This window comes from Dendrobates tinctorius, unplaced genomic scaffold (assembly GCF_039654945.1).
Source record: "Dendrobates tinctorius isolate UK_male_01 unplaced genomic scaffold, ASM3965494v1 ptg000017l, whole genome shotgun sequence".
NCBI classification, from domain to species: Eukaryota; Metazoa; Chordata; class Amphibia; order Anura; family Dendrobatidae; genus Dendrobates; species Dendrobates tinctorius.
The window spans coordinates 3,545,447-3,561,087 of record NW_027361685.1 but is presented as its reverse complement, the minus strand read 5'-3'; the positions used below and the strand labels follow the sequence as shown (position 1 = coordinate 3,561,087).

Sequence of the window (15,641 nt, the reverse complement as noted above, 5' to 3'; positions counted from 1 at the left end):
CACGCCAATGCCACATGCCGCATGTGGAACGCACGCCAATGCCGCATGTGGAACGCACGCCAATGCCGCATGTGGAACGCACGCCAATGCCGCATCCGGCAAGTGGAACGCATGCTGACGCCACATCTGGCAAGTGGAACGCATGCTGACGCCACATCCGGCAAGTGGAACGCACGCCGACGCCACATCCGGCAAGTGGAACGCACGCCAATACCACATCCGGCAAGTGGAAAGCACTCCAACGCCACATCCGGCTTTGATGGCACCTTCCCTTTAAACTGCCATGGTTTTTGTTGCAGCCGCTCCTGTGCCGTCCCTGCGGTGTACATCTATGTTATGGTTCCAAAAGGAGTTAATTTGTAAAAAAAAAATGTTTCACTTGTTAAAAAATAGTAAAACGTGTCTTCTGCTTTATGTTTTTCTTTTTACAAGAATTGTTGGAGCCAATTTTTCATTAGAAACTTTTTAATGTCAGCTTTTTCTGGAGTTTTTCTTGTAATATAGGAAAGTCTTAGGCCAGAAATAATCCCCATAAATCACTGTACATGGAGACTTTGGGATCCAATCATTTCTGTCCGCGTTGATTGTGGAAACAAAAAATCTTTTCTAAAAGCCTCAAACTTCTGTGTGTGACTCAGAGCTGAGATCTAACGTGATAGAAGATTCCAGTGTGGGGAAGACGGGAAACCTTCATATAGACGGCCGGTGGGGATGGAGGCAGTGACCGACTCTGGCCAAATCTGTCTCTAGAGCCGCAGTAGAAGATGAAGATGTCGTCCTCATCATGAAGGAGTTATTTCTCATGTCACGTGTAATGAATATCTCCTGCAGTATTGCTAACGCCGATTCCAGTGTCGGTAATGAGACGAGAATTAGCGTTATGGAAGATGAGTCTATGAGGAACATGTTCAGCTGCCGACTCCGAGGAGGAAGCTGCTTGTTGTCTGTGGCCTAAATATATAGGTTTTATTAGTAGATGTCAGGGAAGAAAACTAAACCCTGTAAGATAATAAATCTCCTCATATGTTTCTCTTATTATCTCCAGTAATTGTATTATTACACAGGATTCTTTTGATGTTACATCGGATCATCTTCTTCTCATTCAGGTCTCTACAATATCGGATCCTCTCAGTGAAGATCTTCTACAAAAGAGAATTTTCCTGATTTACCCATCAAGGATGGATATGGACAGAGACAAGATGGCGGAGAGGATATTGCACCTCACCCTAGAGATCCTCTTCCGTCTCACTGGAGAGGTGAGAGATTCTGATGACCTCACATTACATCATTCTTATCTATGGGAATAACAGATGGACAGAACTGGAGAGGTGAGGACTCTGGAAATGTCTGTAGTGAGATTTATTCATGTGTCTCTCCATAACCAGGATTACACAGTGGTGAGGAAGACCTCTAGTGATCGCTGTCAGGACCCTGTGTCTGAGGGATGGGGAAGACCCTTGAGCCCAATCACGGGGCCTCCACCTCAACCCCTGATCCATGAGGACATCAATGACCAGAAGATCCTAGAACTCATCTACAAGATGACTGAGCTGCTGACTGGAGAGGTGACACTGCTGGGAATGCTGGGACATTATACAGTAACGCTATGAAGGGATCGGGGGATGACGGTATCATTGTATGTGTCAGGTTCCTATAAGGTGTCAGGATGTCGCTGTCTATTTCTCCATGGAAGAGTGGGAGTATTTAGAAGGACACAGCGATCTGTACAAGAATGTCATAATGGAAGTTCCCCAGCTCCTCACATCTCCAGGTAATAGGACTATATACACACGGCCTATAATTATCTGTATGTAGAGAATGAATTCAATCCCTGTATGTGTTTCCTCCAGATCTATCCAGTAAGAGGACAACACCAGAGAGATGTCCCCGTCCTCTTCTTCCACAGGACTGTAAGCAAGAAGATCCCAATGTTCCTCAGGATCATCAGGTAGATGGAGAAGGTGTCAGGAGATCTCCTCTATGATGTGTAGACAGCTGTGAAGGTCTTGTGCTCAGTCTTGCTGTATCTACCAGTATTATATGTTTTATACTTGTGTAATGAGAACGGTGGAGATGGCAGGATTAGAGCTGATCATAGATGGGACTTCTCCATCTGTCTGTGACTTTTACAATATTTGTTTCAGGGTGAAGATCTGACCCATATTAATACTACAGAGACATATGTGAGAGAAGATGAGTGGTGTAAAGAGGAGATTCCCACATATGACTACCCAGGTGAGTTGTAACCACTGAATGCAGAGAAGTCACAGATTCCTCTCGGTCACCGGCTGTGGCTGCTTTATCGGTGTGGTAGTCCTGCCGTATTACCATGATCACCATTTTGCCTCTAGACCACAACATTCTCCTCCACCCAAAACTGTTCAAATGACTTTGGGCATTGAAAGCCCTTTTCTATAGAACTTACAACCTGGAGGATCCGCCTAACCCCTGGGATTAGTGTGAGGGTGATCCCTTAAAGCGAGATCTATATGATTGCTTGTACCTGACCCAATAGAGGCCGAGTGCACGCTTCAAGAGTCACACTGAACACAGAGTTAGATGTCTACTCCTTTCTCAGCAAAGGCTTGCACACAACTGAAGTTTATTCTTATGACAGAGAGACAGGAAATGGGTGTCACACAATCTTCTGAGTAGCCAGTGTCAGTCTATGATAGGTCCATTTCAGCTTCACTTCCATATATGGTATCCAGTATCTCAGCTTCTGCATTCCAAGGATTCCTTCCAGGGTGTTGTCTGAAGACACAGATGCCATCTTGGTACACCATATCTGAACTGACTTATGTAAGGGTTAATAATTTCATCAGCCATTCTCTCCTTCACATTAGGAGACGCTGACCGTTACCTGCCCAGATCTGTAACTATAAAGCCAAATGACAGCGTACGTAGAATGTGCTGACAAGATAGGAAATCACTTGAATAAAAATCTTATGCTGGGCCTGTAAGAGAAAGCGGAGGGTAATGATGCTGTTGGCTTCCTAGATCCCTGAGATCTTATCGGATGAATCTTCTCTCCCTTCTGTGCTGCTGAATGTCTCATGGTCCCTACAAGACCAGGTCCAGTCTTTCTGGCCAATCTTCCCTTTTATGAGCGACACCAGTAAATGTGCAGTGAGGCCAAGTGTGAATTTCTGTCCAATAACAGCAGAGTTTCCGTTTATCCTGACTTTTCAATTTGTATTAAAACCAACTAACTTCCAGGAGGATTGTGATAATCTACAGGACAAACATTCCACCTGTGCCCTGATAGATCTCTAAGCTGTGCGTGGCTGAGGGCTGTAATATACATTTATTCCCGCCTGCAGGAGATGTGTTGGCTCCAGCCCTGGTGTCATGGATTCACTCCACATCATAAATTACATTGTTTCTGATCCTAAGGAATTCAGATTACTGCACAATCTCTCCTGAAATGGGGAGCAATATTATTTCTCTAATCTTCTGCTCAGGATCCATAGTAGCTCCAATGGTCCACCATAAATGAGGGCAACTCTGGTTTACTGTTGTGTAATCTGTATTTGTAGTTTTCAGTTAATGAGATTCTCGTGCTCTGGGGCGGGGCTGTGGGCGGGGCTTTGTGGTGCTCTGATTACATATTCATCTATATTGGCTTATGACAGGTCGCTGATCCCTCACTGACCTGCCCCCCATTATTACATAATAATAATAATAATCTTTATTTATATAGCGCCAACATATTCCGCAGCGCTTTACAGTTTAACAGTTTCAAAACACAAGTCATAAGTAACAATGTTAACAATACAATAATTAAAGCAAAATAAGACGACCCTGCTGGTGAGAGCTTACAATCTACAATGAGGTGGGGGAGATACAGAGTACAGGTGTGTATTTACAATGGTGTATTTACAATGATGGTCCAACCATCTTGTGGGATTGAGGGATGGATGGAGATAGTGAATGGGATACACACGCACACTTACACATACAATGACTTTGATTAGTGAACGTGATAGGCCGCTCTGAACAAATGTGTTTTAACCCCTTCACCCCCAAGGGTGGTTTGCACGTTCATGACCGGGCCAATTTTTACAATTCTGACCACTGTACCTTTATGAGGTCATAACTCTGGAACGCTTCCATGGATCCCGGTGATTCTGACACTGTTTTCTCGTGACATATTGTACTTCATGTTAGTGGTAAAATTTCATTCAAATAACTTGCGTTTATTTGTGAGAAAAACGGAAATTTGGCAAAAATTTTGAAAATTTCGCAATTTTCCAACTTTGAATTTTTATGCCCTTAAATCACAGAGATACGGCACACAAAAAACTTGATAACTAACATTTCCCACATGTTTACTTTACATCAGCACAATTTTGGAACCAAAATTTTTTTTTGTTAGGAAGTTATAAGGGTTAAAAGTTGACCAGCGATTTCTCATTTTTACAACACCATTTTATTTTTAGGAACACATCACATTTGAAGCCACTTTGAGGGGTCTATATGATAGAAAATACCCAAAAGTGACACCATTCTAAAAACTGCACCCCTTAAGGTGCTCAAAACCACATTCAAGAAGTTTATTAACCCTTTAGGTGCGTCACAGGAATTTTTTTGAATATTTAAAAAAAAATGAACATCTAACTTTTTTTCAGGTTCAATTTTTTTTATTTTACCAAGGGTAACAGGAGAAATTGGACTGCAAAAGTTATTGTGCAATTTGTCCTGAGTACGCTGATACCTGATTGGTGGGGGGGGGAATAACTGTTTCGGCGCATGGCAGAGCTCAGAATGGAAGGAGCGCCGTTTGACTTTTTCAATGCAAAATTGGCTGGAATTCAGATCGGACGCCATGTCACGTTTGGAGAGCCCCTGATGTACCTAAACAGTGGAAACCCCCCGCAAGTGACCCCATTTTGGAAACTAGACCCCCTAAGGAACTTATCTAGATATGTGGTGAGAACTTTGAACCCACAAGGGCTTTACAGAAGTTTATAACGTACAGCGGTACAATTTAAAAATCATATTTTTTCCACAAAAATGATCTTTTCACCCCAATTTTTATTTTCCCAAGGGTAACAGGACCCTAAAAGTTATTGTGCAATTTGTCCTGAGTATGCTGATACCCCACATGTGGGGGTAAACCACTATTTGGGCGCATGGCAGAGCTCGGAAGGGAAGCAGCGCCATTTGACGTTTTTGGCTGGAATTGAGATCGGACACCATGTCACGATTGGAAAACCCCTGATGTACCAAAACAGTGGAAAACCCCCACAAATGACACCATTTTGTAAACTAGACCCCCCAAGGAACTTATCTAGATGTGTGGTGAGCACTTTGAACCCCCCAGTGCTTCACAGAAGTTTATAACGCCCGGGCGTGAAAATAAAAAATTCGTATTTTTTCACACACATGATCTTTTAGTCCCCATTTTTTTTATTTTCCCAAGGGTAACAGGAGAAATTGGACCCCAAAAGGTGTTGTCCAATTTGTCCTGAGTATGCTGATACCCCATATGTGGGAGAAAACTACTGTATGGACACACCTCGGGGCTCGGAAGAGAAGTAGTGACGTTTTGGAATGCAGACATTGATGGAATGGTCTGCGGGTGTCATGTTGCCTTTGGAGAGCCCCTGATGTACCTGAACAGTGGAAACCCCCCACAAATGACCCCATTTTGGACACTAGACCCTCCACGGAACTTATCTAGATGTGTGGTGAGCACTTTGAACCCCCAAGTGCTTCACAGAAGTTTATAACGCTCGGACGTGAAAATAAAAAAATCATTTTTTCCCCCAATTTTTTATTTTCCTAAGGGTAACAGGAGAAATTGGACCCCAAAAATTGTTTTGCAATTTGTCCTGAGTAGGCTGATACCCTACATGTGGGGGTAAAACACTGTTTGGGCGCATGGCAGAGCTTGGAAGGGAAGGAGCACCATTTGACTTTTTCAACTCAGAATTGGCTGGAATTGAGATCAGACGCCATGTTGCATTTGGAGAGCCCCTGATGTGCCCAAACAATGGAAACCCCCAATTCTAACTCCAACCCGAACCCCAACACACCCCTAACCCTAATCTCAGCCCTAACCCTAGCCCTAACCCCTAGCCCTAACCCTAATGGAAAAATGGAAATAAATACTTTTTTTTTATTTTATTATTTTTCCCTAACTAAGGGGGTGATAACGGGGGATTTGATTTACTATTTATGGTGGTTTTTATGTTTGGCGGCTGTCGCACGCTAAAGGACGCTTTTTATTGTAAAAATAGTTTTTGCATCACCACGTATTGAGAGCTATAATTTTTCCGTATTTTGACCCACTGAGTCATGAGTCTTATTTTTTGCGGGACGAGTTGACGTTTTTATTGGTACCATTTTCGGGCACGTGACATTTTTTGATCGCTTTTTATTCCGATTTTTGGGACGCAGAATGAACAAAAACCAGCGTTTCATGAATTTCTTTTGGGGGAGTGCGCTTACACCGTTCCGCGTGCGGTAAAATTGATAAAGCGGTTTTATTCTTCGGGTCAGTACGGTTACAGCGATACCTCATTTAGGTCTTTTTTTATGTTTTTGTCGGTTTTATGCAATGAAAACTATTTTATATAAAAAATAATTATTTTTGCATCGCTTTATTCTGCGAGCTATAACTTTTTTATTTTTTCGCTGATGATGCTGTGTGGCGGCTCGTTTTTTGCGGGACAAGATGACGTTTTCAGCGGTACCATGGATATTTATATGCGTCTTTTTGATCGCGCGTTATTACACTTTTTGTTTGGCGGTATGATAATAAATCATTATTTTTTGCTTCGTTTTTTTTTATTTTTTAAGGGGTTCGCTAAAGGGGTTAACTAATGGGACAGTTTTATAGGGCGGGTCGTTACGGACGCGGCGATATCTAATATGTGTACTTTTATTGTTTTTTTTTTTTTTTTTTATTTCCAAAAAATGGATTTATTTGGGGGAATATTTTTTTTTTTTCTAATTTATTTGGCAATTTTTTTTTTAATCATTTTAACACTTTTTTTTAATTTTTTTTTTAACTTTATTAAATAGTCCCAGGTGGGATATCACTGTCCTGTGACAGATCAGCATTAAGGATGGACTGGAGAGGGGATAGTAGAGTAACGGAGAGGCCAATTAATAGAGCATTGCAGTAATAATAATCTTTATTTTTTATATAGCGCTAACATATTCCGCAGCGCTTTACAGTTTGCACACATTATCATCACTGTCCCCAATGGGGCTCACAATCTAAATTCCCTATCTTTGCAATGTGGGAGGAAACCTGAGTACCTGGAGGAAACCCACGCAAACACAGGGAGAACATACAAACTCCTTACAGATGTTGCTATCCACTGAGCCACCATGCTGCCCATAATGCAGGCGGGAGTGGATCAATGCTACAGTGAGGGTTTTTGTTGTTTCCATGGTGATAAGGCGGATTCTAGAGATGTTCTTTAGGTGTAAGCGGCAATAGCGGGCATGAGATTGTATATGGGATGTGAAGGAGAGATTGGTGTCAAACAACACCCAGACAGCGCGCCTGCTACCATGGCGTTATTATGGTGCCACCCACGAGAGGGAAATGTCAGATTTAGGGAGATTAGTAGACGGCAGGAGCAGAAGAATTTCCGTTTTTGAGAGGTTGAGTTTCAGATAGAGAACGGACATGATGTTGGAGACTGCGGACAGACAGTCACTGGAGTTCTGTAGTACAGCGGGGCTAAGGTGGGGGATGACATGTATAATTGTGTGTCATCAGCATAAAGATGTTACTGAAAGACAAATCTGCTGATGGTTTGTCCAATTGGGGTGGTGTAGAGGGAGAAGAGAAGAGGGCCAAGGACTGAGCCCTGAGGTACCCTGACATTGAGAGGAAGAGGAGATGACGTGGAGCCAGAGAACAAAACTCTGAAGGAGCAGTCGGAAAGATAGGAAGAGAACCAGGAGAAAGCAGTGTCCTAAATGCCCAGTGATTGGAGCCTAGAGAGTAGGAGACGGTGATCAGCAGTGTCGAAAGATGCAGAAAGGTCGAGAAGAATGAGCAGAGAGTGGTGACCATTGCGTTTTGCTGTCAGAAGGTCATTGGTCACTTTGAGTGCATTTTAAGTCAAATGTAGGGGCGGAAGCCGGACTGTGAAGAGTCTAGGAGGAAGTGAGTGGAGAGGTAATGGGTAAGCCGGGAGTAGACTAGGCGCTGCAAAAGTTTAGAGATGAAGTGGAGATTGGAGACTGGTCTGCAGTTAGTGCAGGATGGGTTGAGAGCGGGTTTCTTTAGTAATGGAGTAACGATGGCTTGTTTGAAGGAGGATGGGAAAATGCCCGAGGAGAGGTTAAAGATTGTAGTTAGGTGAGTTGTGATGACTGGAGAGAGAGACTGGAGGAGATGTGAGGGAATGAGGTCGGTCATGCATGTAGTCGATCGAGAAGAAGACAGGAGTCTGGAGACTTCTTCTGTGATGGGATCAAATGTGGAAAGTGAGCCATGGGAATCACAGCACTTGGTGGTTGGGTGCAGATTTCCTGATGGATATTATCTATTTTTTCTGTAAAGTGGGAGGCCAGGTCATCAGCACAAATGTCAGTGATAGGGGCTTGTGCTTTTGTCCTGAGGAGGGAGTGAAAGGTGTCAAAATGTTTCTTGGGGTTGTTGGCTAGTGAGATCAGGGTGGTGAAGAAGTTCTGTTTGGCGAGGTAAAGGGCAGCGTTATAGGTTCTTAACATAAATTTGAAGTGGATGAAGTCTTCTGGTGTGCAGGTTTTTCTCCATAGGCGTTCAGCACTCCTAGAGCATCGCTGGAGAAGTTGAGTTTGCGATGTGAGCCAGGGCTGTTTTACTCTGTGTTTGGAAGTTCTGAGGGTGAGGGGCGCTACTTGGTCAAAGGTGCTTCTAAGAATGTCGTTGTAGTGATGAACAGCCAGATCAGTACAGGAAAAAGAGGAGATTGGGGACAGTGATGAGTGTAGTCTCTTATAGACGCTACTACGCAGGCGCCGCCATCGCCGGTGATAATTTGCTGGATGTAATTTTTTTTCTAAGCCTCACAATAGCCACAATATTATAGGCATTATCAACAATAATATCAATGCTATTATATGCATTATGTAATAATGGGGGCAGGTCAGTGAGGGATCAGCGACCTGTCATAAGCCAATACAGAGGAATATGTAATCAGAGCACCACATAAGTCTCATTGACAGTTACAGGAATCGTTTGATCGCAGTGATTGCCTCAAAAGGTTGTGCAACAAAATATTAACCCTTTCATGCCAGAGCCTGTTTTTGCCTTTGTGACCAATTTTTTCAGCTCTGACCAGTGTCACTCTATGAGGTCATAACTCTAAAATGCTTCAATGAATCCTGGTGATTGTGAGACTGTTTTCTTGTGACATATTGTACTTTATGATAGTGGTAACATTTATTTGATATGACTTGCCTTTATTTGTTAAAAAAAGGAAACTTGACAAAAATTTTGAAAATTTTGCAATATTCACATTTTTTTATGCTCTTAAATCAGAGAGTCATATAGCACAAAATAGTTAATAAATTAACATTTCCCACATGTCTACCATCAGCACAATTTTGGAAACAATTTTCTTTTGTTAGGAGATTATAAGGGTTAAAAGTTGACCAGCGATTTCTCATTTTTACAACAAAATTTACTAAACCATTTTTTCAGGGACCACCTCACATTTGAAGTGTTTGGGGGGTCAATATGACAGAAAATACCCAAAAGTGTCACCATTCAAAAAACTGCACCCCTCAACGTGCTCAAAACCACATTCAAGAAGATTATTAACCCTTCAGGTGCTTCACAGGAATGAATGGAATGTGGAAGGAAAAAATAAACATTTCTATAACAAGAAATTTCCTTTAGACCTAGTTTTTTTTACTTTCGCAAGGGTAACAGGAGAAAATGGATTATACATTTTGTTTTGCAATTTCTCCTGAGCATGCCGATGATACCCCATATGTGGGGGAAATCTACTGTTTGGGCACACTGCAGGGCTGAGAAGGGAAGGCGCGCCATTTAACTTTTTGAATGTAAAATATGCTGGAATAATTAGCGGTTGCCATGTCGTGGTTGGAGAGCCCCTGATGTGTGTAACCAGTGGAAACCCACAACAAGTGACCCCATTTTGGAAACTAGACCCCCCCAAGGAAATGTGTGATGGGCGTTTTGAGCTTCCAAGTGCTTCTTAGAAGTTAAATACGTAGAGCCGTGAAAATAAAAAGTCATGTTTTTTCCACAAAAAATGATCTTTTCACCCTCCATTTTTTTTCCAAAGGGTAACAGGAGAAATTGGACCTCAAAAGTTGTAGTGCAATTTGTCATTGGTGTGCGCCAATGCAAGAGCACTAGGGACAGCACTAGTACTGGGCATTGTTCCCTGAGTTGGAGACATTTCTCCAGAAGCGCTATTTCTCCTTTTTGTTGTACTGGTCCTTGTGTGTGAGGATGGACCAGAATCACTGCTCATTTCTGATCTATTACTGTTGCTGCTACTAAAGCCCTCAAAATCCACATCGCCATCTGACACTGCACTTTCTTCACTGTCAGAACATAAAAGTGCATAAGCCTCCTCTGCACTATAAAACTGACGGGCCATTTTAACCATTTAACCCTAACAGTAACCCTAACTTTAGTCTGACTTTAGCCTAACAGTAACCCTAACAATAACCCTTACTTTAGCCTAACAGTAACCCTAACTATTGTATTAACTGTAACCTGCCTTATCTGTTTTTCCATTGACAGATGAAGTGAATGCCATTACTCCAGATATATCATCATCCATTCACAGCAAAGATCTGTCATCTGATCCTATGAAACAGGTCCCATCTTCTGATTCATTATTGACTACTAAGGAAAATCAAAGTCACAAAAGAGGCATTAAAACACAAACTGCTCCTAAAGCAAAGAAGTCATATTCATGTTCACAATGTGGGAAATGTTTTAACCACAAAGGGAATCTTGATGCACACCAAAAAACCCACACAGGAGAGAAGCCTTTTTCATGTTCAGAATGTGGGAAAAGTTTTATAAATACATCAAATCTTATTGCACATCAGAGAACTCACACAGGGGCGAAGCCTTTTTCCTGTTCAGAATGTGGGAAATGTTTTAATAATAAATCCTATTGTGTTAAACACCAGAGAATTCACACAGGGGAGAAGCCTTTTTCCTGTTCAGAATGTGGGAAATGTTTTAACAATAAATCACATTGTGTTGAACACCAGAGAATCCACACAGGAGAGAAGCCTTTTTCATGTTTAGAATGTGGGAAATGTTTTGGACAGAAATCATGTTTTCTTTCCCACAAGAGAACTCACACAGGGGAGAAGCCTTTTTCATGTTCAGAATGTGGGAAATATTTTGCACACAAAGCACATTTTGTTGCCCACCAGAGAACTCACACAGGGGAGAAACCTTTTTCATGTTCAGAATGTGGGAAATGTTTTACTCAGAATTCAAGTCTTGTTACACATCAGAGAATTCACAGAGAAGAGAAGCCATATTCATGTTCAGAATGTGGGAAATGTTTTAACCGGAAATCACAATTGGTTGATCACCATAGAACTCACACAGGTGAGAAGCCTTTTTCCTGTTCAGAATGTGGGAAATGTTTTAACCACAAAGGGACTCTTATTATTCACCATAGAACTCACTCAGGGGAGAAGCCTTTTTCCTGTTCAGAATGTGGGAAATGTTTTAAGCACAAAGGGACTCTTATTATTCACCATAGATCTCACACAGGGGAGAAGCCTTTTTCCTGTTCAGAATGTGGGAAATGTTTTAACCAGAAATGGCATCTTGATGAACACCAAAGAACTCACAAAGGAGACAAGCCTTTTTCATGTTTAGAATGTGGGAAATGTTTTACTCAGAATTCAACTCTTGTTACACATCAGAGAATTCACACAGCAGAGAAGCCATATTCATGTTCAGAATGTGGGAAATGTTTTAACCGGAAATCACATTTGGTTGAACACCATAGAACTCATACAGGGGAGAAGCCTTTTTCCTGTTCAGAATGTGGGAAATGTTTTACTCAGAATTCAACTCTTATTGCACATCAGAGAATTCACACAGCAGAGAAGCCATATTCATGTTCAGAATGTGGGAAATGTTTTAACCGAAAATCACAATTGGTTAATCACCATGGAACTCACACAGGAGAGAAGCCTTTTTCCTGCTAATGTGGGAAATATTTTAACCAGAAAGCGCTTCTTGTTAGACATCAGAGCAGTCACACAGAGGAGAAACCTTTTTCATTTTCTTAATGTGGGAAATGTTTTACTTGGAAATCAACTGTTAATAAACATCAGAGATGTCACATAGGGGAGAAGCCTTTTTTGTGTTCATAATGTTGGAATAGTTTTAGCCAAAATTGAATCTTCTTAAATGGGTTGTCTCTTGTCATTCCTCATGTTTGCTGACAAAAGGATAAAACTAAGTTTTATTAATTCCAAATATAAAACTATACCCATAATTCATCCCCTGAAGGTTAGTCAATAGGTGACTAAAAGAAAAAACATGTACCCCACAGTTCAGTACAGTACATAGGGTGAGGTGATGTATACACACTCACTCTCCAAGACTCTCATTTCTATGGGTTTCGTCGTCCTCACCAAAGGCGACTCATCAGGAGACTATTTAATATTGACCTATATTCAAGTGAGACTAGACAAAAAACTAAAATCATGAATCATGTTATCCGAAACAGTCAGAAAACTAGCCCCATATTGGCAGATCCCAGACCTCACACTATACTGTGTAAGTTTATAAGCCCCTCCAGTGTCAGGAATAGATAGTATGTGACAATACAGTATAATTCTTGTGTTTTCTCCTATAGGGACTGCCCTAGTTTGGTAATGTAACTGCTGTTAATTAGTAGTGCAGACAAATTATCCTAGACTAAACTCAGTCTTCAGACGGCCCAATACGTACCACTCAGGGAAAACTTACCTGCTCCAAAGATCATTAGCAGCTTCTAACTAATGGCCATGCTGCAGTCTGTCAGGGAATGAGTGCAATATCGTTATACAGACTAGGGATATGTGCAGTCATAATGTCTGGGAGATCTGTGCCATTATTTAGTATGAATATGGAAATTATCTCTGAAAGGTAAGTGTTCCCTGAGCGGTATATACTGTATTTTCACATACTATCTATTCCTGACTCTGGAGGGGCTTATAAACTTACACAGTATATAGTCTGAGGTCTGGGATCTGCCAATATGGGGCTAGTTTTCTGACTGTTTCGGATAACTTGATACATGATTTTAGGGTTTTCTTCATCTAGTCCCGCTTGAATATAGTTCAATATCAAATAGTCTCCTGATGAATGAATGAATCCAATGAATATTCATTTCTGTTATGTAGCGGCACACGTGACCGCTGGCAGCAGCAGGAAGCCAGTGGCTGACACTGCGCGCTACTGAAGAGTAATGAATACTCACCGCTATCTCCGATGAACAGTCCCGGTGAGCACTCCGGCAGCTGTGCAAATAACGCTATAACAACGCATTCCCATGCAATCCTATGGGAGTCCGCAATTGCTGTGCCCATGCCTTGGATTTTTTCGCTGTGGAATCGCATTGCGGTAAAATCCGCACCATGTCCATTAATTTTGCGGAATCTCGGCGATTCCGCTGCTATAGGATTGCATTGAAACGCGCACTTTACACATGTGGCTATGCCCACTATACGTAAAGTGAGTGCTTCATGTGCGGATGGTACCCAGGGTCTGGAGGAGACTTTCCTCCATGCCCTGTGTACCATATTCCTGTAAAAAAAAAATAGAATTAAAATAAAAAAAAATGGTTATATTTACCCTCTGTCGGCCCCCGGAGTCCTCCCGGCCCTCAGCCATGCTGCCAGCAACTCCTGTTCCCAGGGATGCATTGCGCAAATGACCTTTGTGACGTCACGGTTGCGTGACAGCTACGTCATCAGAGGTCATTCACGCAATGCATCCCTGGGAACGGAAGTTGCTGGCAGCGTCGCTAAGGACCGGGAGGACTTTGGGGGCCAACAGAGGGTAAGTATACACATATTTTTTTCTTATTTTTAACATTCTGTCTTTTACTACTGATGCTGCATAGGCAGCATCAATAGTAAAAAGTTGGTCACACTTGTCAAGCACTATGCTTGACAAGTGGGACCAACCTGTTTATCACTTTTTCAAGCGATGCTTCAAATCGGTTGGAAAGCGCTAGCATTATGGAAGCTAAAAACGCTTGCAAAATGCTTGTGTTTTGCCGGAAAACGCTTGCAAATTCTGCATGCATTTTACCCACGGCAGGGAGTTGTGGAAATGCTGCAGACAATTTTGCAGCATTTCTGCAGCGTGGGCACATAGCCTAAAACAATTGCTGGCATCGGAGCAGGACGCTGTGAGGGAGCCCTGGGTAGGTAAGTGTAATTTTTTTTTAATATTTTCTGATGGGGCCCTGCATACTAGGATGAGATGGGGGCCCTGCATACCAGGATAAGGATGGGGGCCCTGCACACCAGGATAGGGATGGGGCTATCATACTAGCATAGGGATGAGGGCGATCATTCCTGCCAGGATAGGGATGAGTGATCCATGCATACTAGGTAAGGATGAGATGGCCATGTGTATCAGGATGGGAGTGAAGGGACCATATATACCAGGATAGGGGATATTAAGTACAGAGTTGACCACATTTTTTGCGTTTTTTTCCTAATTTCCTGCTCTAAAACCTAGGTGCGTCTTATCGTCCAAAAAATACGGTATATATTTTTTTTTTTCAGCGAACTCATTCCTCATGTTTGGCCTCATTAAGATAAAAACATTCATACTCCGCTGGCGTGCCGGCTCCACTTCAGCGGTGTCGAGACTCACTGTCCCAAGGCTTATGTGAGGTTCTCACATCACACGAGCCCTGCACCCAATCAGCGGCAGCTTCACTGTTCCTTCCTTCGGACGTAGGTGGGGACAGTGACGTCAGCGCTGATTGGGCAAAGGGCTCACATGATGTAAAAACCTCAAAAGAGACCCAAGAACACAAGTGCCAACACAGCTGAAATGGAGCCACCATGGGAGGTTTGTGTAAGTGTTTTTATTTTTAACAGGACCAAACATGAGGAATGAGAAGGGGTTGTCCAACTAGTTGTCAACCTTTTTATCAAAAATCCCACACAGGGAAAAGTCATTATTATACCTAGAGTGTGAGAAATGAATGACAGGAAAATCGTATTTTGTTGACCTTCAAAAATAACTCAGATCAGAAGAACCTATATATATTATTCACAGATTGTACAAAAACATGATGCACGCGGCGTGCGTTCAAGGATGGAATATTATATGGGAGTTTTATAGAATAAATTCAAGATGAGAATATTATATGGGAGTTTTATAGAATAAATTCAAGGTGAGAATATTATATGGGAGTTTTACAGGATAAATTCAAGGTGAGAATATTATATGGGAGTTTTACAGGATAAATTCAAGGTGAGAATATTATATGGGAGTTTTATAGGATAAATTCAAGGTGAGAATATTATATGGGAGTTTTATAGGATAAATTCAAGGTGAGAATATTATATGGGAGTTTTACAGGATAAATTCAAGGTGAGAATATTATGGGAGTTTTATAGGATAAATTCAAGGTGAGAATATTATATGGGAGTTTTAT

The 15,641-nt window shown here is 41.9% G+C and overlaps 1 protein-coding gene across 2 annotated transcripts in view; it reads left to right on the top strand.

The window, feature by feature from the left end:
* The window catches only part of LOC141082249 (uncharacterized), an 82,180-nt gene extending 69,862 nt beyond the window's left edge, over positions 1-12,318 (top strand). For both annotated transcript variants that reach the window (XM_073566187.1, XM_073566188.1), the window contains exons 2-7: positions 1,107-1,256; positions 1,386-1,565; positions 1,648-1,771; positions 1,851-1,948; positions 2,145-2,235; positions 10,736-12,318. In XM_073566187.1, coding sequence (XP_073422288.1) covers positions 1,179-1,256; positions 1,386-1,565; positions 1,648-1,771; positions 1,851-1,948; positions 2,145-2,235; positions 10,736-12,177 — 2,013 coding nt within the window. In that variant the 5' untranslated portion in view covers positions 1,107-1,178 and the 3' untranslated portion in view covers positions 12,178-12,318. The remainder of the gene's footprint in view (positions 1-1,106; positions 1,257-1,385; positions 1,566-1,647; positions 1,772-1,850; positions 1,949-2,144; positions 2,236-10,735) is intronic.
* Positions 12,319-15,641: the final 3,323 nt, after the last annotated feature.